This window comes from Protomyctophum parallelum, assembly GCF_964188405.1.
Source record: "Protomyctophum parallelum genome assembly, chromosome: 12".
NCBI lineage: Eukaryota > Metazoa > Chordata > Actinopteri > Myctophiformes > Myctophidae > Protomyctophum > Protomyctophum parallelum.
The window spans coordinates 50007256-50031885 of record NC_139712.1 but is presented as its reverse complement, the minus strand read 5'-3'; the positions used below and the strand labels follow the sequence as shown (position 1 = coordinate 50031885).

The following is a 24630-nucleotide window of genomic DNA, read 5'->3' as shown; positions in this document are numbered from 1 at the left end:
GATATTGTTCGTCGGGCAGAAGAAACCTCTTATCTCCATTATTAAAACTTTTTTCCCCCTTTTTCTGTAAATCAATGCCCCACTTGATAATACTATACATTGTCACACAAATGCATACAAAATATAAGATCTACAAGCTTTGAGCTTTTCGGTCTGTAGTTCAAAGTACTGATGTACTCAGGCCAGTACTGAAAAAACCTCAGGCTCTGAGGTTTTTCAAGGTGCACACAGTATAATCCCATGTTCACTTGTAATGCTGTTAGCGTACAGTTGAATTAACTGTATATTGCATTAGTTTGGGGGCAGCAATGAGTGCAGTAGCATGAAGAGGCCATAGCGTTTACGAGTGGCAGCATTCCTGACACTAATCTAATAGAGAAACACAGAAAACGCACTCTGGGCTCAAATTGTCAGCCTACAAGGCCAAGTCAGACAGACCAATCAGAACCAATCAGAACCGTGATCTGTCCTGGTTGAGGGAGGGCTCCGCTGAGTGTTTAGACAATGGAAAGTTGTTTGGCTTCCTCTGGCCACAGACAGACAGAGCAATCACTTTGGGTGATTTATACTTGATGAAAACCAACATCTTGTCATTTGTTGATCTGTTTGTAGCCTATAGTTTTTATATATATCGTGTGTCTCTCACACTCCATTAATGGAGTTATATGTGCATGTATAGATGTGCACATTGTGTATTGTATTGTATGCTCATGTGTAGTCTAGTTGTGTATGTATGTATGTATGTATGTATGTTGGTGTGTGTTGAAAAATCAATAAAAACAATTTAATAATAATAATACATTCTCTCTCACTGTTTCCACTACCATAACATCTTTAATTGTCTAAACCAGGCCAAAGGCATGGGGGGAGAGTATGTTTTGCACTCCGTCCGTCCGTCCGTGTGTGTGTCCGTCCGTGTGTCCGTCCGTGTGTGTGTCCGTGAGCAGCTAATCTCGGCCACCGTTAACCCGGTCGATGCCAAATTTTGCACACAATTTCAATTCAATTCAAAGGGCTTTATTGGCATGAGAAAACATACGTTTACATTGCCAAAGCAGAAAGAACAATACAACAATACAGCAATACAATCAATACAAAAATTATGTACATTTGAGGATCAGAATCTTCAATAGATCAAATTCTATGTACCCAGGTCACTCGATGCAGGTATAGTGCAGGAATATACACAATTAGATTAGTCTTTAGGGTGGTTGTGTTCCATTTGATATCCTTCTCCTATCACAGCAACTCACAAATCTTGCTGCTGTGTTTGCACATTGTTGTACTTCGCCCAGCAGATATGGGATTTTTTTGTCATTGGTCATGTTTTCAAAATCTCTGTGTGTGGCTGTAATCAGTGGGAAGTATGTGTCTCTGATGTCTTGGTACAATGGACAGATGGTTAGGAAGTGTAGCTCGGTTTCCACTTCATTTTGTGTGCAGTGGGAGCATAGTCTGTCTTCTCTCGGGATACACGTCTGCCTATGACGGCCTTTCTCGATCGCGAGACTGTGCTCACTGAGTCTGTACCTAGTTAAGATTTTTCTTTGTTTTGGGTCGGTCACGGTGCTCAGGTATTCTGCCACTGTGTATTCTCTGTTTAGGGCCAGATAGCATTCTAGTTTACTCTGCTTTTGTGTTGCTTCTTTCCAATGTGTCAGATAGTTTTCCTTTTGCTGTTTTATAATTTGGTTTAGTCCAATGGGTTTTCTATCTCGTGGCTCTGTTTGTGTTTGTGCCCGGAGTTCCAGGGCCAGGTGGCTGAGGGGGCATCTCTCTAGAGTTTCACTGTGTGTGAGTGCCTTGTTATGGAGTGCATCTAGGTCACTTTCTTTTAGGTGGTTGTAGAACTTAAGTGCTCTCTTTTTTATTTTGATTATGAGTGGGTATCGTCCTAATTCTGCCCTGCATGCATTATTTGGTGTTTTTCGCTGGGTACGGAGAATGGATTTGCAGAGTTCTGTGTGTAGGGTCTCGGTTTGGTGTTTATCCCATTTTTCAGGGTCATGGTTTGCTAATGGTCCCCAGATCTCGCAACCATAGAGGGAAATTGGTTCTATCACAGAGTCCAGTATTTTAAGCCAGGTTTTAATTGGGATGTCTATTTTGATGTTTCTTTTGATGGCATAGAATGCCCTTCTTGCCTTGTCTCTCAGGTCCTTTACAGCTTGCACTCCCTGGATGCCAACGATGAACCTCTGCCCCAAACTTTCCAGAACGGCCTGTTATAGCGCCACCAGGAGGCCGCTTTGTGCAAAACAAGTTTTTGCACAGTACACCTACAGATTTTGTCCAAACATCGCGCAAATTGGTACACAGTCTCTCTAGAGCCATTCAACAAAACGGGTCTTTCAGATTTCTCAGACTCCATCCTGATTGGTAAGATTGGCTTCAAAAGTTCACAGGAGTGCTCAGTTTCAAACAAAATGCTGCAAATCATGAACACATCGCGTGATTTCCGTGAAATTGTGCACGCACATTCCCACTAGGCCGAGGAAGAAATGCCACATGAACAATTTCAACTCAGCCTCAAGGTGGCGCTATAACTGGCCGAAAAGTGTTTTTACCTCTAACTGCACGGATCTGTGGATAACTTTGTATGCCAACTCCCTAGTTTACTTTTGTTGCCCTTTTATCCAACCACCAGATGAAGGCAAGCTGCAATGTCCTACATTCCTATCCTGGTGGAGACCTGTGCCCAGAAGGGCACTTTTTCTAGTTGTTTCTGTTCTAACTGGATTACTATTAATACCTCTTTTCTTGGCAGTCTGAACAATGAACATGGACAACGACAGTTTTGGCCAACATCGTGAATAATAATAATAATAATAATAATAATAATACATTTTGTACAAAGTATAATAAACCATCCTAATGTAAAAGAACATGTTTATGATGTGTTAAAGCATAGTTTTTGTATCCTGTTCAATGAGTTTCAAATGTATTGGGGACCAACACAGGTGTTTCAATTTGTGTAACAGTCTGATTGGCGTAGAACTAATTAATTTGTTTGCAAGACCTGTTTGGTGCCCAACATGGCAGGTGTAGGACTACATTTGAAACTCAGAAGAAATTAGTAGAAATCATGGTAGAAATCACTGAGAGCCTGAGGATTCCAGCGCTCTGTGGTGATCAAGAAGAGATGCAGCTTGTATGTTGGTAACAAGCCAACAACTGTTAATCAGCAGAAGAAAGAACAGTCCTGTCCTGAATAGCAGCATTGTTCTGGCGCAGGTCTGCAGTCAACACTGACCCCTTGTGGACTTAGGCCTTTTTAGGCCTATTGTTTATTTGCATGAATACAAATATTGGGATTGAGAAAGGTGAGAAGCCACCAAAACAGTAAGGTTTTATAGCATGAAATGAAACATATTACTATTTCAATAATGTTTTTCATGGTTTCCAAATTCCGATGATAAAAATGAATAATTATGCTTTTATAGATTTCGACAACATACTATAGTAGGCCTATGTCGTTTTTCATGTTTTTTTTAGATAAAAAAAGATGAAAATGCTAAAAACAGCCGTAACAAGTGGCTGTGGCCGTTTTTAGCCCAAGGAGTGTTTTTTGTACAAAACTAATACTTGGAATGGATTCAGAATCATGAAAACCCCCTAGTTTGACACGTCACATGCTACTTAGAGGAAATTTAGTTTTTGCCTTATGTTGTTAATGGTCACATGATACTATCCTAATTACTCAAATTGCCAAGCTGAATTTCATCCATTAGGCCTATAGATAACATTATGTCTGCATTTGATTTCCTTAAACAGTAGGCCAACTGCTGTCTTATGACGCATGCAGGTGCCTCACCAGTTTTACAGGTTTTACAAGTGTTTTGTTTTGTTTCTGTTTGTTTCTTGTCTTCATAGTATTGTCATTACAAGATTTTGAATCTTAAATTGTATTTCTGAATGGTATTTGATTGAAAATTAACAATGAGCAATAAGGGGTAAGTCTAGACACCTTTTAAACTTCATCGTATGCCATCTTCGAGTACTTTTCCACCACTGCATTGTGCTACCTGGAGTGACAGCTGAGGAGCAGCATGCACCTGCTGATTGCACCTGCATAGCCTAGAGGAGGAGGTGTGACTGCTATTTCTCAGGTTTCATGTCCCTCCCCCATAAATAATTCATTGGATACATACGTAGCCTACCACAGAATGTAACAAGCAAATTTCCATTTCCATCATGGCATCAGCAGGCAGCATCACGCTCTGGACACTCCTGTCGGTTCTCGTGCTCACAGAAGGGAAAGGTGAGTGGTCGGATATCATGGTGTAGTCTACAGCCTGGTTGCATCCGAAACTACTAACGTAGCCTACTGAATACTACACAAGTATGCTATTTTCAGCCTACTATTTATCTACTAAGCAGTAGGTTTTCACTTCGGTAATAATAGTATAAAGTAATTTGGCATACTAAATATGGCCTATGTAGCATGAGAGATGGCGATAAAGATATTAACGCTACAAAACAAAATAGCCTACTACTCACACAGTAGCCTACTTAGGCTACAAGCTATTTACAGTATGTTAGTAGTTAGGCCATCCCCATTGCCCACATGCCAGAGGAAAATACAGTAGAGCACGCGCATCCACTAACTACAGTAAACACAGGTGCCAGGCCGAGGCCAAAGATAGAATAAAAAAGATAGGGTCCGCATTAAGCTGCATTAAGGTTACTTACAGGCTTACACCATAGTGGACATGACCTTTCGTGCCTCACGGCTCTTCATCAGGTCTGATGAAGAGCCTTTGGAGCTTTCAGTGTGTTTTTTCTTCCCACATACCAGAGGAGCCTCAAATATTTAACACAAATTGCCTATAGAAAATCTGACCCGTCTGAACTGAGTGGTGCCGTGTGTGTGTGTGTGTGTGTGTGTTTGTGTTTGTGTGTGTTCTCAGAATTCATTGTAACATGTACACAGTCAGAAGAGTGCGTGCTGCCTTGCCAGTTCCAGTCTGACGGCAAAGGAGCGAGAGTTATGTGGTACAAGAAGAAGGCGGTGGTGAGCTGCACCCGCTATGGCGACACACATTTTGTCAACGGACACAACTCTCCATCGGATATGTTCAAAGGCAGAACGGACCTGTATGCCGACCAGGTCCTGCAGGGCAACGCCACACTGCTGCTGAGGAACGTCACTCCACTTGACCAGGGAAAATACTTCTGCATCACGATGACAGCCCCTCGCACCGACGAATCTGGAATCATCTCTCTCATAATAAGAAGTGAGCTTATCATTTAATTTTCATTGCTACAGGTTTCGAAACTGACTCATGTCTCTTAAGTGTTCTTTAGTTTGTTCGCTTTGAGTTAGTAAAGTTGAAACACTCCAGCAGTGAACTATAGGAGGACTGGGACTTGATCGTGCAATCTCTTCTTTTTTTTTATTCTTTATTTACCCAGGGAAGTAGTAGCTGAGCATTTTCAGCAACGCCCTGCACATAGAAACACACACACACACACACACACACACACACACACACACACACACACACACACACACACACACACACACACACACACACACACACACACACACACGCACGCACACACACACACACACACACACACACACACACACACACACACACACACACATTAAAACCTGGGAGCTGACACAGTCTGGATTAATTTCACTGTGACCTACAGTACGTAAACAGACAATTATTTTCCAGTAATGTCTTCATTTTTAGATGTTATGTTTATTTTGATTTAAAGGTCATTGAAATATTACAGAAGTCATCTGAATAACTATGCCAGTGTTGGCTAAACATTACAGCACAGGTTAATAAGTGCTCTTTGAAATCGAATAAAATGCAAATAATAACTACAATTAGTGTGTGTTGGATGAAGCTCTAGCGCAAGTTTCAAGTAAGCAAGTCTAATGTTTGTTTAGGCTTTAGGGCACTAGTTAAACAAACATTGACAATGTGAGTTATGTTATGTGGCCAACATAAATACATCTTGTGACTGATTTTGCTTTATTATTTATACAGTAACAAACGGCATGCCGATTTCTCAAATGGCCCTCACAAGTGAAGCAAATTATACAAGTACAAACACGTGCATAGTTGCATAGACACGCACACCTGACTGTTGTTTTAACAAAGATATGTGAGGATTGGGAGCATGCATTCGTCAACATCACCACATCACCATGTGCTTACAAATCTAATATACACTAAATTATAGTGAAGTCTGCCACTAAGCAGCTCCAGAGGGAGCAGTTGGGGGTTCAGTGCCTTGCTCAAGGGCACTTCAGCGGTGTTGGGCAAGTGATGACAATCACTTCCCCACCAAGATTTTTCCTGCCCGTCCGGGGAATCAAACCGGCAACCTTTCGGCAACAAGGGCGCTCCTCTAACCCTTAGGCCACCGCTGCCCCAAAGTTTTGCTGAAAGTCTAATGATTAGACCACTACACTACTACTCAGCAAAAGGGCTTCAGTGCTGTTGAAGCCTTATTTGTACGTTAGCCTTCAGTTAATACATTTTAACTACTGTATTGTGCTTGCTTTGCAGGTCCGGTTCAGAACATTGATATACAGATGACAGGTGACACAATCTCCTGCAGTTCGAGTGGAATATATCCAGCTCCTAAGCTCATGTGGTCAACCAATCCCCCCTCTGATATCCAAGCCCTCCAGAACTCAACAAAAACCTTTAAAACCCAAGACGGATTCTATAACATCACCAGTTCTCAGAGGATTGTGGGGAACAATACAAATGTTACGTACATTTGTGCGATTACAAGTGACACAAGCACGAGAACAGCCGTTTTGAAAAACCAAGGTAAATAGTACAGATATAAATATTAATTTCCTGTGTGGTGACACATATAATATACTTTTTAAATTAACCAGTAAGACACCCTGATGGCAGACTGCTGGGCTGGGATATATAATTTTAGTAGTCTTATGTTATGTTATGTTATATAACATAACAGTGTCATGTGAAAAATGAAACTTTTTCTCAGGTTCCATTCAGACATACCCAGCAGATTCTAGTGTGGTGATCCCCTGCAGCGTTCCCGACTCTGCCCTCCACAACTTCAACCTCACCTGGAGGTTCAGGAGGACCACCTTGAACCTCGACGAGCTCATCCTGATGGTGAACGTGTCCAGACAGACACTGTCACCGGTCAGCGTCCAGGAGAGGTGGAAGGCTTACGTTTCTCTGGGCTTTCTGACGTTTGGCCACCTGCAGCTGCGCGGCTTAACGTCGGAGCACCAGGGCGCATATATATGTGAGCTCAGCACTGCCCAAGAGATGTATGTGACCCTGACCAACGTCACCACCACCAACAATGGAGGTAATCACAGAGTTGTTAACCCATTCTGACCTGAGATCAGATTCATACGAGGTTTCCGCCGGACACACACTGGTCTGATGAACCCATTCTGACCTGAGATCAGATTATAAAAATGTCAGTCTTTTTTTATTTTATTCAAAAATAGCAGACCTACAAGCTCGTATCGCGCCACTCGGTGGCGCGATATGAGCTTGTAGATCTGCTATTTTTCAATAGCTAAAGCATAACATGATGCCAACACCAAAATGGGTGCCCGGTCAGAATGGGTTCAAGAAAAGAAGGGGTAGGGGGGGGGGATTAGCCGGGTAGCAGTATCATTATGACTGAATCTGAAAAACATCTCTATCTCTATAAACAAACTCTATTGCTATTAATTTAGTGCACACTTTTCTGCACTGAATTACATTTCTGCACTGCAGAAAATTGTTACCAGGTGTTCAATGATCAGCATTCTTCAAAATGCAGCACATAAATGATCAAACAAACATATTTGACTTTGATTTGGATAATAATCCATAGTGTTCAAAGCTTCAACGGCAGATGGACATAAATGTGTGTGTCACACGTCATTTTGGAAATGAAAGATCTAACTTTACCTGGACTTGCTTTTTCAGATGGCAGAGACGATACGTTTCAATATGTCTTAATCATTGTTGTGATGGCTCACTTCCTGCTGCTCGCCTATGCCACTCTTGCAGTCTTGGGCTTTAAAAGTAAGTAGACCTACTTCTACGGTATGTAGCCAAACCTGTCTGACACAAACAAAATGTTCAATAATGAACGTGTCTATTCTTCCACCTGAGTATTTAACTTTATCAGGAAACGATTTAGAATATATGATTGTTAGAGATTTGGGTATAATTCTTATTGATCGAACATATAAACATAAGTCATGTCTTTTTGAAGAAGTAAACTGTTTCTATAACCTTTTCTCCTTTTTTTATCTGTTCATCAACAGTAAAAAGGCAAGAGACATCAACAACTCCCAAAGAAACTGAAAGTCTGAGCGATCTCAGTTCAGAAGCAGCTGTTGGAGGAGTGGACATACAGCAATGACATGCAGATATTTAACATTTCTAACTGCCTTTCTACATTATAATAATTATAATAACAATAATAATTATTATTATAATTATCATCCCCATACCTCAATGAGGCCTTACAACTAGAACTCTAGTGTAAAGTATAGTGGTATTAAGTGACAAATTGTCAGGGTTTATTGTGTTGATGACTGTTAAGCTTCACTATGTAACTTTGCTCTTCTGCTCCGGATTTGAACCCGGTTTGATATGATATGATATAGTACTTTATTGTCAGTTCACACTGAAATTTGTCTTGCGACACAGCAGCCGAGTATGCAGAACACATATACACACATTTGACATAACACAAAGAACAAGACAATTTACATACATAAAGACATGAAGACAAGAGCAATATCCACCGCTTAGATTACCCTGTGGCTACTACAACTCCTGATTAAGCCTCAAGGTCGACTGGTGGACAAAGGACCTCTTTAGTCTGACCTTATTGTATGCTGGTACAGTGGTACACCATATCTCCTTCCTGAAGGTAGCAACCTATATTATCCATACAACACATGCTTAGTATTAGAGGTGATATTCCTTGCTAACCTTAGGATGCTGTTATCATACGTGGATTTATAAAGTTTCTGAAGTTGTTGTCCAACAATCTTTGAACAAATGTTCAGTTGTTGCAGCAGTTGTGACTTTAGGGCTGCAGACAAACGTACTGAAGAACACTCATAATAACAGAAGTGAAAAACAAAAGAAGAATCCGTCTACTAGCACCGAAGGATCTTAGACAGCGAAGGAAGTAGATTCCTGGGACACCAGGTGTCGCCGTTGAGCCCTTTGGAGGTGTCCTGGGCCTATCAACGAAACACCAACTCGATGAAGTGCCCCTTGGGGCACAGGTCTCCACCAGGGCAGGTCAGGTTGTGGCCTCCTGGTGGCGCTATAATAGGCCAATGTGAAAAGGGTGCCATTTCTTCTCAGGCCTTGGTCAGCCTTCTGATTGGTCCCTGACTGACTAACCAGCAGGCTCTTGTTCCTTGTTCCACCCTGGTTCCGCCTAGTTTATGTTGAATTTGCTAAAACATCATTTTTGGAAAAAACTAAAAACAAACATGATATGCAGAGTCACCACTCACCATGCTGCACCTGTGATGTTCCTTTTTACTGATACCAAGTTTAAAATAAGAATTGAATGCACAGAATATCAATACGAAGCAACTGAAAAACACGTTATTTCAATGGTAGTGGATGGAGAGAGAGGATTTTTGTCCAACCACGAAACGGCAACCAATGGGTGCGAAGAGGGGCAGAACCACGGGCGGTACTTGACAAAGGGTGAATTGGATGATTTGAGGCATTTTGTTCCAAAAATGTGTTCCACCTGTTGGTGGCGCTAAAACAGGCCAATGTGAAAAGGGTTGGATATATTCCTCACCCTAGTAGGAAAGTCTTTGAAAGATTTCACGTAAATTGCATGCTGCGTTCATGATTTGAGGCTTTTTGTTCAAAACGGGCAAATCCTGCAAACTTTGAAAGCCAATGTTAGCCAATGAAATATCGTGACTATAGAGATACTGTGTAACAAAGTAATATAAAAAAATGTGTTTTACAAAATTCGGCCTCCAAGTGGCATCGACCGGGTTAACGGTGCCGGAGATTAGCTGGTAGGGACACATGCACGCATGCACACACACACACACACACACACACACACACACACACACACACACACACACACACACACACACACACACACACACACACACACAGACTCTCTCCCCATGCCTTCGGCCTGGTGGAGACAATGAAGGAGAGACCCGCGGCTGGATTACCGGCCTCTGGACCGCTCAGCCCAGGCCAGCAGGCTTTATAACTGATTATTGTTGTTGACGGGTGTATATGTTTATAACTGTGAAGTATTGTTGATGAGTGACATGTGTATGTTTATAGCTGAACTGAAGTATTTATTGTTGTTTAGTGCAGATGGGTGTAGGCCTATACTGTTTATTTTTTATAACTGAGGTATTGTTGTTCTTGGGTCCATCATCAGATTGAAAATTGCCTAGCCTTAATAATCCTCATGAGGACAGATAAATGCATCTTTTAAAAATATTAACTGGGCGGTACAAAGCAACATAATTTTAAAACAACGTTTAATCTAGACTAAAGTATAAGGAACAACTGTATTCTTGAATCTGTAGTTCAAGACTGAATTATTGTTGTTAATAGTGTTTATAACTGAAGTATTTTTGTTGAGTGACACTGAGTGACAGCACTGACAGGTGTGTGTATTAAAGCTTTTCTTTTTTTCATTATTGCTCTGTAAAGCACTTTGAGCTGCATATCATGCCATGAAAGGTGCTATACGAATAAATAAAGTTATGTTATTATGATTATTGATTATTATGATTATTATTAAGCTATAACTGAAGTAGCCTGCCTACTGCTTTTGAGTGACAGGTGGGTTCACTCACTGACTGCCGACGCAACGCCCTTCCAGTTCAGTTCCGCCCGAAAGGGAAATGACGCCGGTGCAGAAGATGGCGACCGCACAGTGTATGGACGGCTGTGGTTTGTTATCCATTTAAAAACTACGGCCGATTTCACGGGCTTCGAGCTGGGGAGCTGGCGAACGTCTCGCGGACGACATGTCGACGCTCTCCTGATCCCGGGACTCGAACCAGGCAGCAACTCGATGTCTGACGGCTCCAGACCCGTCTGGTCCAAGAGGGGTTGCGGTGGGGATTCGCTGCATTCGCATCGCCGAGGTGAGACAGAGACGAGCGAATTGTTAGCTTTCATTTATTATGCCGGTGCTCCGTCGCAAGGCGGTGTCGCCGGCCGACAAGAACAGATCTCCAACGCGTGTCGGATGCGTTGTTGGCTTGGAGATCTGTTCTTGTCGGCCTGCGGCACCGTAGTACTACGGATTATAATAGGCTTTTAGCAGCTTTAGCTGCTTTTAGTATAGGTTGCTTTGGTCAGGTGGGAACATCCACCAATACAATGAATAGAAATCAATGCAGCTGAATTGCTCGCGTGAGCCAATAATCACACATATTTGATATTATAGAGAGCATCTATTTTATATATAGAGACCAGTTAGTAATGCAACACCATTCATTTGAGCTGAGAGAGAGCTGTGATTATTATGTTTGTTCTGTGGAAAACAAAAACCGTTGTTCACTGAATGAAAATGTACCTCACATTGTGAGATGCCGTTTATTTGACCTGTTCACTTCGAAATAACTAAGACCCACTTATTTGCAGCGTCAATGTTTTTAAACCTCGGTTTCATTTAAACATTAACATGGCTACAATAATTCTGATTGTGGGAGCACTGCCAACAAATAACAATAGTAGGGTGCACGTTTGTTGTTTCTCCTTCTTGTCCTCTCCTCATTCGCCCTTTTTTCCTGTCAAGTTTATGTTTGCTGTGAGCCTGTGACGCTGTCTGTCTCTCTTAACTTAACAGAACTAGGGAAACATAGGAAATGTGAGCGTCCCCTTAGCGCCCTGCTAGAGAAGCCTGTGATTGTTGGCCCAGGCTCCAAAAGGTAGGAACCGTCCTTCCACATCACAGAGTGGACAACCCCGCTGTCACTTGTCCCCCATCTCACCTGTCACGGTATGACTGAGTCCGTGTCACTCATTGTCAGCCTCACACTACTGTAATGCAACTTTGTACTTGCAACAGGGATCTTTAACGTTTTCAGTCCAAGTACCCCCTTCAGCCGATAGAGTGATGAAGCAGGGACCCCCAACAATTTGTTGCACAATCAACTTTTGCATAGGTTTCATAGATGTCTTGTCTTCATAGACTAATAATCAGTGTTGTGTAAATCCGAATCAATGTTTTCTATTTATTTCAGACTTTTGACAGCTTAAACCCTCAATACTTAGGCTCTGTACTTGGTGTTCTTCTTTTTTCCCTCTAGCTCTACAACAAACCTGTCCAAAGGCAAGGCTTTGTGACCTTGTAGGCTAATGTTCCTCTCAGAACAGAGTTACGTAGGGTTCTAGTGGATAATGTAAAAAAAGGTTCCTATCACACAAAGATGAGTGTGATAGGAACTGTCACTGTAGTAGCAAGTAGTTCAGTGTGTCAAACGGTCAACACTTCGCCCCCTAGGGGTCCCAGACCACCTGTTGAAGGCTCCAGACTTACAAGGTTAATTATGTTTTAGCTGTATTCCCTGTCAATGTGTTTATGGGAAATTGGAATTGACTCAAATGTTTTATTATTATTATACAATCATCATTTGAATTTGAACCTTTTTGATACACCTTGGGTTTGAAACCACAGCCAATACCGTATGCCCACGAAAAAATAACGTTTGATTACATATATTTATCTACAATGTTCCATCTACAATGATTCTATCAGGTTCCCTGCCTGTTCAATGAGTTGGTAGCCGCAAGCAACTTAGATGCTATAATGCATTCGGTATCGGGTACGGTCGCCCCTAAACCATCTCGCCCTGCGATTTCTTTCGCCGACCGCTTGGTGCCGCGGTTCTTGTATTCTTCATTTTGTTTTACTGAGAATAAGGTTAGAAATAAGTTTAGGGTTAGGCATAGTTTTACTGGGGTTAAGTTTAGGTATAGGGTTAGGTTTAGTCATTAGTTTTATTGAGGTTAAGGTTAGGAATAAGGTTAGGTTTAACCGTTTAAGCATCATTTACTTACTTTAGGAATACCACGCCGCACAGTTCTGCCGGCTGTACGCCCCCCCCGGGGCGAGTCGGTAAAAGGGCAATTCATTTGGTATTCATGCATTCCTATCTGCATCTAAGTTGCAATACCAAACAGCCCATTCATCAAACAGAAAAGTCCTATTTGATTGTATTAATCAACTTTAAACTATCTGTTTCAAAATTGCGCATAATGTATGGATATGCAGGAGGTAGCAGGATGTTGAGTAAAAGGATAACCCAAGCTTTCCATACAGGTTCAATATTGGTGAGTTTAATATTGTTTAATACAATCAGATAGGACTTTTCTGTTGGATGAATGGCATGTCTGTCAAGGTTTGGTATTGTAACTTAGATGCAGATATATATAGCATTATACAGTAGCAAGTTGCTTGCGGCCAACACTGGCCACATGATTGCAACGTCCCAGATTCAAAACACCTCACGGTGTTTCCTGTCTCCCTTCACTTATCTGTCCAACAATGCTGAAATGAAAAATGATCATCAATAAATGAATGATTAATATAATCATACAATGCCTTGCTGTTTAGACTAGCGTGTGAGGTCACACTTTAACGTGAGCATTGTTTTGGCTACGTCGTCTAGGTGATTGACCCCTCAGAAAAGGGATTTTGTTAGAATCTCCTGGACACAAGGGGCACTGTCCTCTGATTGGCTCGGACAACCCCCTCTGACATGCCCGTGGCCAATCAGAGGTGAGTGTGCATTGTGCGCGTGCTGTACTGTACGTGCGCGATTGTGGATAACTGTGCCCGACTCCTGTGTACATTTAGTCTTTTTGTTCCTTTCTGTGGTGTGCGTGCATGTGTTTTCATTTATTATGTGCAAGAAAAGGATTTAACCCATTTTGACCGGGCACCCATTTTGGTGTCGGCATCATGTTATGCTTTAGCTATTGAAAAATAGCAGATCTACAAGCTCATATCGCGCCACCGAGTGGCGCGATATGAGCTTGTAGGTCTGCTATTTTTGTAAAAATCGAAGAACGACTGACATTTTTTAGAATCTGATCTCAGGTCAGAATGGGTTAATCAGACCAGTGTGTGTCCGGCGGAAACCTCGTATGAATCTGATCTCAGGTCAGAATGGGTTAAAGGTAGAAAGGTAGAATTGGTGCACATTTGAACATTGTGTTGTCAGTGCATGTATCTTGAAGAAGAAAGCAAAAGCAAGCACTCTGTTGAGTATTTCCACGTCGTCATGTCACAGGTGCACGCTTCTGGAAGATACAGACTGTAGAAAAGAATACCAGCACTCACTGGTATGAGTGGCTGGTATTATTTTCTACAGTCATCAGTGCATGTATGTCACAGTATGTGTAGGTGTGGAGAGAATTAGTTGAAATTAAGTAAAGATGTTTGTGTTGGGTTTCTGCGTGTATGCTTGCACTCATTCACGCATGTGTGTGTGGGCATTAGGCAAGGCATGCTGCTAATTATTTTGAGGCTGGGGTTATTGTGTTCAGATGGTCACATATGGGTTGAGACGGAGTGTGGGATGGAGATGTTTTTATTTATTTCAGGAAACGTGCATGTCCAGTGACAAACCTCATATGTCCAAAACTAAAAAAGTCCAAAAGTAGCAGATCGACAAGCTTGAAACGCGGTGCGAAAGAACTTGTGGATCTGCTACTTTTATGTGACGCTGTAATATGATCAAGTATGGCGTTAATTTACGTAAAAACACAAAGTTTAAATATGGATGAGATAAGGGTTTTTTTTCCTGCCCGACAGTAACAATATGTTTATGTAAGCAATGAGCAGAATAGGCCAATTACATCATACAGCGTATGTGTCAATTGTGACGCATACTGTGTGTGCATTCGACTCTCCGAGATGAATAGCTTGATCTGCTTGCAGTAGCTGAAGTGCTGAGTTGTTAAAACTGAACGTCCTATTGAGTGCCCTTCCGGACCTCATAGTCACAGCCCACTCCAGCACACTGTTTTTCTTCTGAGAGAGACTCTCTTCTGAGAGAGACGCGTTTGTGCTGAAGTAATCTCTGTAGTCCCAATCCAGTCACATTTCCGTACCTTTAAACAGCGCTGTCTCTAAACTTGTGCTTACAGAGAGTCAAGGGCTTGAGTTAAAGCCCAAACAAGCTGATTTAGCAAATTAACACCTTCAAGCCAGATAAGGGGAAATAAATGGACCTTTGTGACAACACTGGCAACTGTAGCTATCCTGCGAGTGCAAGCTATTCCTCTCTGCACTCAACAGCCCTTATGTTGTTATTTGGCACTGCCACATGAGTTGTTTTATAGTGCTGGATGGGCAGGGCAGTTTGAAATGATAGTAATCTTGATGACAAACACATTTTTTAAGGGTCAGTTGGCCTTTTGTTTGTATAAAACATAACACTAGTAACTAGTATGTGGTTTGCAGGAATAAGACATAAAAATAATGCATTCCATATTGCATGTTTTAACCCATTTAGGATGGAAGGGAACCCCTTTTTGGTATTGTGCTGTGTACAGTGATATATGGCTCACTCTGGCTCTCTCTCTCTCTCTCTCTCTCGCTCTCTCTCTCTCTCTCTCTCGCTCTCTCGCTCTCTCGCTCTCTCGCTCTCTCGCTCTCTCGCTCTCTCTCTCTCTCGCTCTCTCGCTCTCTCGCTCTCTCGCTCTCTCTCTCTCTCGCTCTCTCTCTCTCTCGCCATCCCTCTTCACTCCATCTGCTTCGGTGGTCTTCCTCCCAGGTGTGTTATGTCGGGGGGGGATGTGGAGGTGTACCTGTCACAGGTGCATGATGGGAGTGTGTCGTCAGGGTTCCGGGCCTTGTACGAGGAGCGGCTGCTGCTGGATGTCACCCTGCTCATAGAGGAGCACCACTTCCAGGTACACACACACACACACACAGTGTGTATTACTATAATAGCCGAAAACAATGTGAGCTCGTATATATCATTTTTGCTATTTGTCTTAACTGTAGAGTGTAGACTAGCTTAAGGTGTTCAAGCATGGCTTGATTTGAAAATACAAACTAAATGAACTAACTAACCTGAATTCTAACCTGAATACAAAACTCTAGCTCTTGAGCTGCATTTCATGTCATGAAAGGTGCTATACAAATAAAGTTTTATTATTATTATTATTAAAGTAGCTCTAGTCAGGAGGACCAATACAATGTCCTCATTTGATCTGTTATGAACCTCAGTTCTCATATCACTTGATCCGCTTTGAACATTCGGTTCTCGTACGAGGATCGATGTCCTAATGCACTGTGTGAGGCTCACTTGCACATACAAATATGAGACATTATTGAGGTGACTCTTCCCAACATTCTGGTGGCTGGATGAAGTTTTGAGTCTTGACAGCATTTTTTTCTTTTTCCTCCTAAGGCCCACAAGGCCCTCCTGGCCACCCAGAGCGACTACTTCCGGGTCATGTTCACGGCAGACATGAGGGAGAGAGACCAGGACAAGATCCACATGAAGGGGCTGACGGCCGCCGGGTTCGGCCACGTGCTCCGCTTCATGTACTACGGCTCTCTGGAGCTCAGCATGCCCACCGTCCAAGAGATTCTGCAGGTAAACTCAAATGTACAGCTCAATATGGGCTGCTGGGGCACCTTCCTTCAGTCTTCACTGTTCTTCTATCTAAAATCAGTGGTTCGCAAACTTTGTCATGTCATGTTGGACCCCCAAATCGATATGTATTTGGCCACGGACTCTCATCTTAAAAATTATTGTGCCAGGTGTTGTCATGGAAACAGTCCACAGCATGACGTCAGGCCATGACATCACATCACCCTATAAAGTACGGCGCACAGAGCATTAGAGCAGAGTTAGTACATCATTAAGAATGAAGGAAAGCATAAGAAAGGAGGTATCTATTTTATTATTATCTTTCAACAAATATCTTAAATGCTTGACCTTCTCATGCCTATTTTTATTTCGATGGCTGACTTTATGCACATGCACTGTCTTGTCTTGTCTTGTATTGTGTTCGATATGTTAACCTATGACCTAACTGTAAAGCACTTGATGTATGTCCTGCCTGTGAAACACTTTGAACTGCAACCCTGTATGAAAGGTGCTATACAAATAAAGCTTATTATTAGAGACAGGCTTTAGATGCAAACGTGACCAGCTCCGTTCCCTCCCCAGCTCCTAAGAAGAAATGCAGTTCCTTTGGCTATAAGGCCTCTCCAAATACAAGCCCTTATAGACTCCTCTGACGGTTCCTTATAAGTATAGGAGATCTCAGTTACACCCGAGACCCCAGAAGAAAAATCTACTAAAAATCTAATACTTTCAAAATTATGTTAAAAAATATCTGCTATTTTTGAATAGCCAACATATAAGGGTTAAAGTGGTGGTGATGATTTGTGATGCTACATTAACTACTTTAGCTGGGGACTCCCTGGATTCCTCCCCTGGAAAGGCAGGCAGCTCCAGTGACACCGGAAATAGTTGATCTGCAAGCTCACAACGTGTCGCAACTTTGTAGATCTGCTGTTTTCAATGTGAAATACAGCACGCATAAGGCAGTACGGGGTACAGGCTTTAGTTTAGACATAGTAATGGTCCGACTGTAGACCGACAACCTACCTCAAACCCTAACCTAACCGCAAGCACGGGAGCAGCGCATGTCTGACCGCATGTCTGACTGTTGTTTCCGCATTTTGGTCCATGGGTCTGTCTAATCTGCTTGTGCATCCCCTCTTGTTTTAGCTTGCATATCTAAATAGGATGCATTGAGGGAAGTGCTGATCATAGCTACTGCTGTGCCAGTATTGAAAACTACTTTGGAAGCCACTGCGCTCTTTTGGTTGCAGGTTGAGAAAAATGTATTCTCCACAAGCTCTCAAGCGCTTCTAAGCTTTTGTCACTGTCAATAACCTACGCCTCCTTTCTGCACCTCCTTTCCACTGCAAACGGCAACAAATGAGGCATCCTAAATCCCTGCATACGAAGCTAATCCCTGGCCGTCACTCCACTCACTCTTTTACTCTCTCACTTCTACTATGCCTCTGGGCTTTCTGTGTGTCTCTACTTCAAAGCCAATCTAATATCTGTGGTCCCCGCTGCAAACCAAAGCCAAAACTATATATAAAAGAATTATATAAACTCGAAAACAACTCTCACAGTTTAATGAATATCCATTAATTGTTTGGGTGAAGTATTCTTTTAACCCGTGTTTCTTCACCTACAGTAATTGCATTTAAATCCATGACTCCAGCTATCCTCTACACTTAACTAGCCACTGTGGCACCTTTTCCCAAGACAAATAAGATACGGGTTTACTTCCCGTATCTTAAGCAGGTTGAAGTCTATCTTATTTCCAATGGAAGAGTGAACGTGAACTTCTGAGCAATTCTTTAGCCCTGTGGTCACTGAACTAAATATTGAACCCGATCGTCACAAGCCACACAATCTTACCCAGGATTTTCATACGAAAATGGACAAATCAGGAGAAAATGCACTTATCAACATTTCAATGTCCCAGCCTTGCTGTGATTGGCTAGTAGTCGCTGTCATTGACAGTTCCCGTTTTTGCAACTATGCCTAAACCTAACCTTAACCCATTCTGACCGGGCACCCATTTTGGTGTCAGCATCATGTTATGCTTTAGCTATTTAAAAATAGCAGATCTACAAGCTCGTATCGCGCCACCGAGTGGCGCGATACGAGCTTGTAGGTCTGCTATTTTTGAAAAATCGAAGAGCGACTGACATTTTTAGAATCTGATCTCAGGTCAGAATGGGTTCATCAGACCAGTGTGTGTCCGGCGGAAACCTTCGTATGAATCTGATCTCAGGTCAGAATGGGTTAAAGGGATATTTCACTCCGCTCACCCCCTGCAGGCAGCCATGTACGTGCAGCTGACGGAGGCGGTGGAGTTCTGCTGCTCCTTCCTGCTGGCCAAGATCTGCCTGGAGAACTGCGCCGAGGTGATGCGCCTCCTGGAGGACTTCAGCGTGGGCGTGGAGGGCGTCCAGGAGCAGCTCGACCACTTCCTCCTGCACAACTTTGTCCCCCTCATGAGCCGGCCCGACTTCCTGTCCTACCTCAGCCTGGAGAGATTGCAGGTGCGGTAACCATGGAAATAGTAGTTTTTTGAAAGTTAACATTTTCAGCTTGTCTTTAAAACTCATTAGCCAAATTCCAATACCCCAAATCTCGGCCACTCGCTCACTCCCACTCGGTCACTCCAGCATGGCAAATTATGGTGAAATTTGTGACCTGCCGAAATATGTTACCATCTTGTAGACTTCACACAACTATTGGAGGTCTTTAAATATGTGGCCTGAATACCGCTAGGTTGAACTCTGCTAATGAACAAACTGCAACGATTTTCATTCGGACACTGACATTATGTGATGTCTGCAAGATTTTCACATAGTTCAGCAGGTCACCAATTTCACCGTAACACCACCATGCTGGAGTGAGCGAGTGTGAGTGAGCGAGTGGCCGAGATTTCGGATATTGGAATTTGGCTATTGACTGCCAAATTTATTTCACCCCTTGTTTTTTCGTACCTTTTCAAGACATAAAAGTAAGTAAGTAGCCTTGCCGAGCCATGAGGCCCATAGGGCAGGAGCCTATCTTCTGTTTCTGTAGCGTGAGGCAGCTTGATGTGCAAATACATGACGCTAGTATGTCGCAGGGACCCCCAATCCAACCCTTGATGCTGAGTGTCAAGCAGGGAGGCACTGGGTCCCATTTTTAGAGTCTTTGGTATGACCCGGCTGGGGATCGAACCACGACCTCCCAGTCTCAGGGCGGACACTCTAACCACAAGGCCACTGAGCTGGTCAAGACAATCAAGACATGCGGCGGGCTTATCTTTTTTTTAAATTATCGCTCCCCGGGTTGGGGGAAAATTATTCTATTTGGACCTGGTGTTCCTGAGCCTGAAAAACACAGTGGAAATCTGTTTCAGTGAAAAGAATAAACGCGATTGCGTCTAGTTCCGTTTCCTGTGGGACTGCAACTCTGGTGTTTTTGATTGATTGATTGATTGATTGATTGATTGAAACCTTTATTCTCAAAACACAAAAACTAATCTATGAGTAAGGCATATCGATACAACACACAGTGTTCCATGAAGTGGTTTGACCTATGAAAACACACAGCTCAAGTTAACTGTTGTTGTGTGTGTGCGTCTCTCCCACCCAGGCCTACCTGGACAGTGATGCTCTGAGTCGGTTTCCAGAGATCGAGCTGTACGACGCCGTGCAGACCTGGCTGAGACACGACCGGCGCCGCTGGAGACACACGGACACCATCGTCCAGTCACTGCGCTTCTGTCTCATGACCCCCGCCAACATCTTTGAGAAGGTGGGGAACTTGTGCAAAACGTGTGCGCATCAATATTATTGTTAACATGCTGCTGTTAGGTGTCGGGTGAAAAGAAGCGGCTTGGACTCCTCGTGCATAGAAGGAAGCATAAGGTCAGTCCGTTGCTCTCCCCCAGGTTGGCAGAGGGAGTGTAGAGCCCAGGATTACATTAGATAGTTGACACTGGGTGAAAAAAAATGGGTTGCAAAATCGTGGGATTTCTTTAAATGAAAAAACATGATTTAATGCCAATAACTACTACTATAGTATCGGTCACAATTCTGATTTTGGCTGTTGGATGGTATATTTTGTCAAACAGACAGAGCACATGCTTTGAATAATTGAATAATAATCTGTGGTGAACTCATATACTGCCAGAGGAAATAAATATAGCCCCTTGCCAGCGATTTTTAGTTTTTCCATTGGATTGATCGATTGATTTATTAACAGTATGCAGAATAGGTACATTTCAAACGAAAGCACAACTCGATACAAAAACTGTTACTGTGGACGACAATATCTTGGTGGTGTCGTGAATCTTGTGGACCAGACCCATTGCAAGATGCTGTAATCGGTCAACCTTAAGCCATTCTAGCCTGTCAAAAAGGGCACGGGTGAGGTGGGTTTGGGGAGTGAGGCCAAGTAGTAACCTTACCAGTTTGTTTTGGGAAGTCTGGAGCCTTGTTTTTAGGGCCTTTTGAGGTGCTGTGGTACCTACCAAGAGGTGCACGCATAGTCGAAGAAACCTTGTACAAGGGCTCCTGTTAGGGTCTTCAGGGTGTTTTTGTTGACCAGTAACGAGATCCTGTAGAGGAATCTTGTTCTTTGGTTGACTTTTTTTAATTACGTTGGTGGCCATTTTAATATCACCGGAAAGATTTGCCTCCAGGATGGAACCTAGGTAGGTAATTTCACCTTTCCATGTGATAATATTTCACCCACCCACTCTAACCAAGAAGCCATCTGCCTTGCTGAGATTACTTTTTGATCCAAAGAGAATGGATTCAGTTCCTTACATTTCAAGTAGTCACAGAATATTTATCTGCAGTACGATCGACCCCCACCCCCCCCCCCCCCCAGTGATAAACACAGGTTTTCTCTGTGCTTGAGTTTGCGATCATGTGGTCTCCTGTTTCCTTGTATGACCGAGGGTTAAATGGTGACTCATATGTTAGAGAAGAGCGCCGTCTAGTGTAAACACACAACACTCATCAAAACATGATTGTTGGTTGTGCGTCCACCACCACACCACACCACACCACTTGGCACTCAGGTTGTACGATGCTTTTGCAGGTGAAGACGTCGGAGTTCTACCGCTACTCCAGACAGCTGCGGCAGGAGGTGGACCAGGCTCTCAGCTACTTCCACGACGTCAACCAGCAGCCCCTGGTGGACACGCGCTCCAACCACATCCGCTCGGTGCGCCAGCAGACCGCCGTCTTCCGAGGCATGATCGGACACAGCATGGTCAACAGCAAGATCCTGCTGCTGCACCGACCCAAGGTGCCTGCGTGTTTGCAAAAGTAGAGGAGTTAATGGATTAAAGCTCCGTCATCACGACTGATTTCAGTCATGTGGATTCCAGTCAAGCATGTCTTCTATGGAAGATGTTGCTCGGCTATATTCTATATGTAGAACAGCAAGAAAATGGGTTTCGATAATACCTAAACATAATTGATAATGTTTGGCTTCATTCCAAGGGAGTTATCGGAGAAATTGGGAATTATACTCATACTCTCTGCAGCAGAGGAGGCTGTCGGGAGGAAACCTCAGTTTTCAGAATTCTAGTTAAGAACAGCAAAGGTAGCAGATCGACAAGCTCGAAACACGGCGATGCTCGAAACAATGCTTTTGTGTGTATTATCTATCAAGTAGGGCGTTAATGTACGAATAAACGCAAAAAGTTAGAATATGGAGATCGGATGTTTCTGCCAGACGGCAACGAAATCCTGCCTATTGTGTGTGTTTTGTATGTAATCTAACGGGACCACTGTGCCTGTGTCGTACTGTTCTAGGTGTGGTGGGAGCTGGAGGGCCCTCAGGTTCCACTGCGGCCGGACTGCCTGGCCATCGTCAACAACTTTGCCTTCCTGCTGGGTGGAGAGGAGCTTGGGCCGGACGGGGAGTTCCACGCATCCTCCAAGGTCTACCGCTACGACCCGCGGCAGAACTCCTGGCTGCGCATGGCCGACATGTCTGTGCCCAGGTTAGAGGGAGCCTCACGTCCCTGTCTGTATGCCAGACCTATAGCTTTGTTTAGAGCAAAGGTTCTCAAACCGTTTCATGTCGATTTCAATATTTTACGACGACACCTCCATTTGTTGAGGAAGGGAAGGATAGGATTCACACCAATATCATGTAATTACAATAAAAGGCCACCCTTTTCCGAGTATACGTAAACAAAAAATCCTGTTTTTGTTTGTCTCCAGGTCGGAGTTTGCTGTCGGCGTCATCGGCAAGTTCATCTACGCGGTGGCGGGGCGCACACGCGACGAGACATTCTACTCCACGGAGCGCTACGACATCACGGAGGACCGCTGGGAGTTCGTGGATCCGTACCCTGTCAACAAGTACGGCCACGAGGGCACAGTGCTCAACGGTAAACTGTACATCACCGGCGGCATCACCTCGTCCTCCACCTCCAAGCAGGTGTGCGTGTTCGATCCTGGGCGGGAGGGAGGAGGAGGAGGAGGAGGAGGAGGAGGTGGTGGTGGTGGTGGTGGTGGTGGTGGTGGCAGTGGGGGAGCAGGAGGAGTCACAGGGGTGTGCGGAGGAGGTGGAAGCTCCGTGGGGAGCACCCCGGACCCGCTCAGCAGGACGCGCGGTGGCCGCAGCCCGCTCCTCCCCTCCTCCTCCTCCTCCTCCTCGTCGGGCGGCGGCGGCGGTGGCGCCGGGCACCACGCCAGCTGCTGGGAGAATAAGTCCAAGATGAACTACGCCCGCTGCTTCCACAAGATGATCTCGCACAACGGCAAGCTGTACGTGTTCGGCGGCGTGTGCGTGGTCCTGCGCGCATCCTTCGAGTCGCAGGGCTGCCCGTCCACGGAGGTGTACGACCCGGAGACGGACGAGTGGACCATCCTGGCGTCCATGCCCATCGGGCGCAGCGGGCACGGTGTGGCGGTGCTGGACCAGCAGATCATGGTGCTGGGCGGCCTGTGCTACAACGGCCACTACAGTGACTCCATCCTCACCTTCGACTCCGACGACAACAAGTGGAAGGAGGACGAGTATCCCAGGATGCCTTGCAAACTGGACGGCCTGCAGGTGTGCAGTCTGCACTTCCCCGAGTACGTGCTGGAGCACGTGAGACGCTGCAGCTGAGCCCCCTCCCCCACCTCCCCTCTTCATCCATCCTCGCCACGCCTCCCCTCCTTTTTTTTTAAGATAGAGGAATGCCCCGCCCCACCTCTTCGTCCCCAGTGGTGGACAAAGTACTCAATCTCAGTATTTGACTTAAAGTAGTATAGATACTCCTGGTCAAATATTACTCCACTACTAAGTGAAAGTTGCTCTGTCAAATTTGAGCACTTTCTTAAAATAATCATAATGATAACAATAAATAATACTTATGTATTAAAGGCATATTTCACTATGAAACATGTTTGGGGTCATCTTAACATCTACTCAGGCTTTCGTTTCACCCCAGACAGTTTTGAGGTTGCTTTATTCAGTATTTAGATTTGATATTCATTTAACAAAACATAATATATACTATATATGATATACTATTCCTATACAAACCCTTTATAACTTCAAACTCTATTTTAACCTAGACTAATTGAAAACACATGTTCTTAGTTCAGTGTTAATTGTGTTGACTAAGACTAAAAAAACTACGAAAGAAAAGAAAAACATAAAAAAACATGATAATAATCTGCACGTACTAGGACAATATCAGTCACCAGAACCAAGGACATGTGTTTTCAATTCCTCTAACATGGTTCAACTGAAGTTTGAAGTTACAATGGGTTTGTATAGGAAGTGGGCGTGTCAAATATCTAAATACTGAATCAAGCAACTTAAAAAACTGTCTGGGGTTCACAAAAGTGAAGTTAAAATCACCTTTGAAAGTGAAATAAAAAGGCATGCGCTTTTGAATGAAGTATTCAAAAGTACAAATTACACGGTACGTTTTCTTTTTAATAGCAATGCATTGTTTAGACAAATTATCACAACAATTTAACCCATTCTGACCGGGCACCCATTTTGGTGTCAGCATCATGTTATGCTTTAGCTATTGAAAAATAGCAGATCTACAAGCTCATATC

The 24630-nt window shown here is 43.6% G+C and overlaps 1 protein-coding gene and 1 long non-coding RNA gene across 2 annotated transcripts; both read left to right on the top strand.

The window, feature by feature from the left end:
• The first annotated feature begins 7303 nt into the window (after positions 1-7303).
• Positions 7304-9937, top strand: LOC310868353. Its single transcript, XR_014570082.1, has 3 exons — positions 7304-7323; positions 7938-8036; positions 8282-9937. It is a non-coding gene; the product is annotated as an uncharacterized lncRNA (long non-coding RNA).
• Positions 9938-11034: 1097 nt separating this feature from the next.
• On the top strand, positions 11035-24540 carry klhl15 (kelch-like family member 15). The gene is given in 11 exon segments (XM_083777881.1): positions 11035-11128; positions 13661-13770; positions 15773-15911; positions 16415-16603; positions 18883-19107; positions 20198-20359; positions 21653-21862; positions 22375-22565; positions 22789-23039; positions 23042-23078; positions 23266-24540. Coding segments are annotated over 10 exon segments (1842 nt in total). The 5' UTR covers positions 11035-11128; positions 13661-13750; the 3' UTR covers positions 23684-24540.
• Positions 24541-24630: the final 90 nt, after the last annotated feature.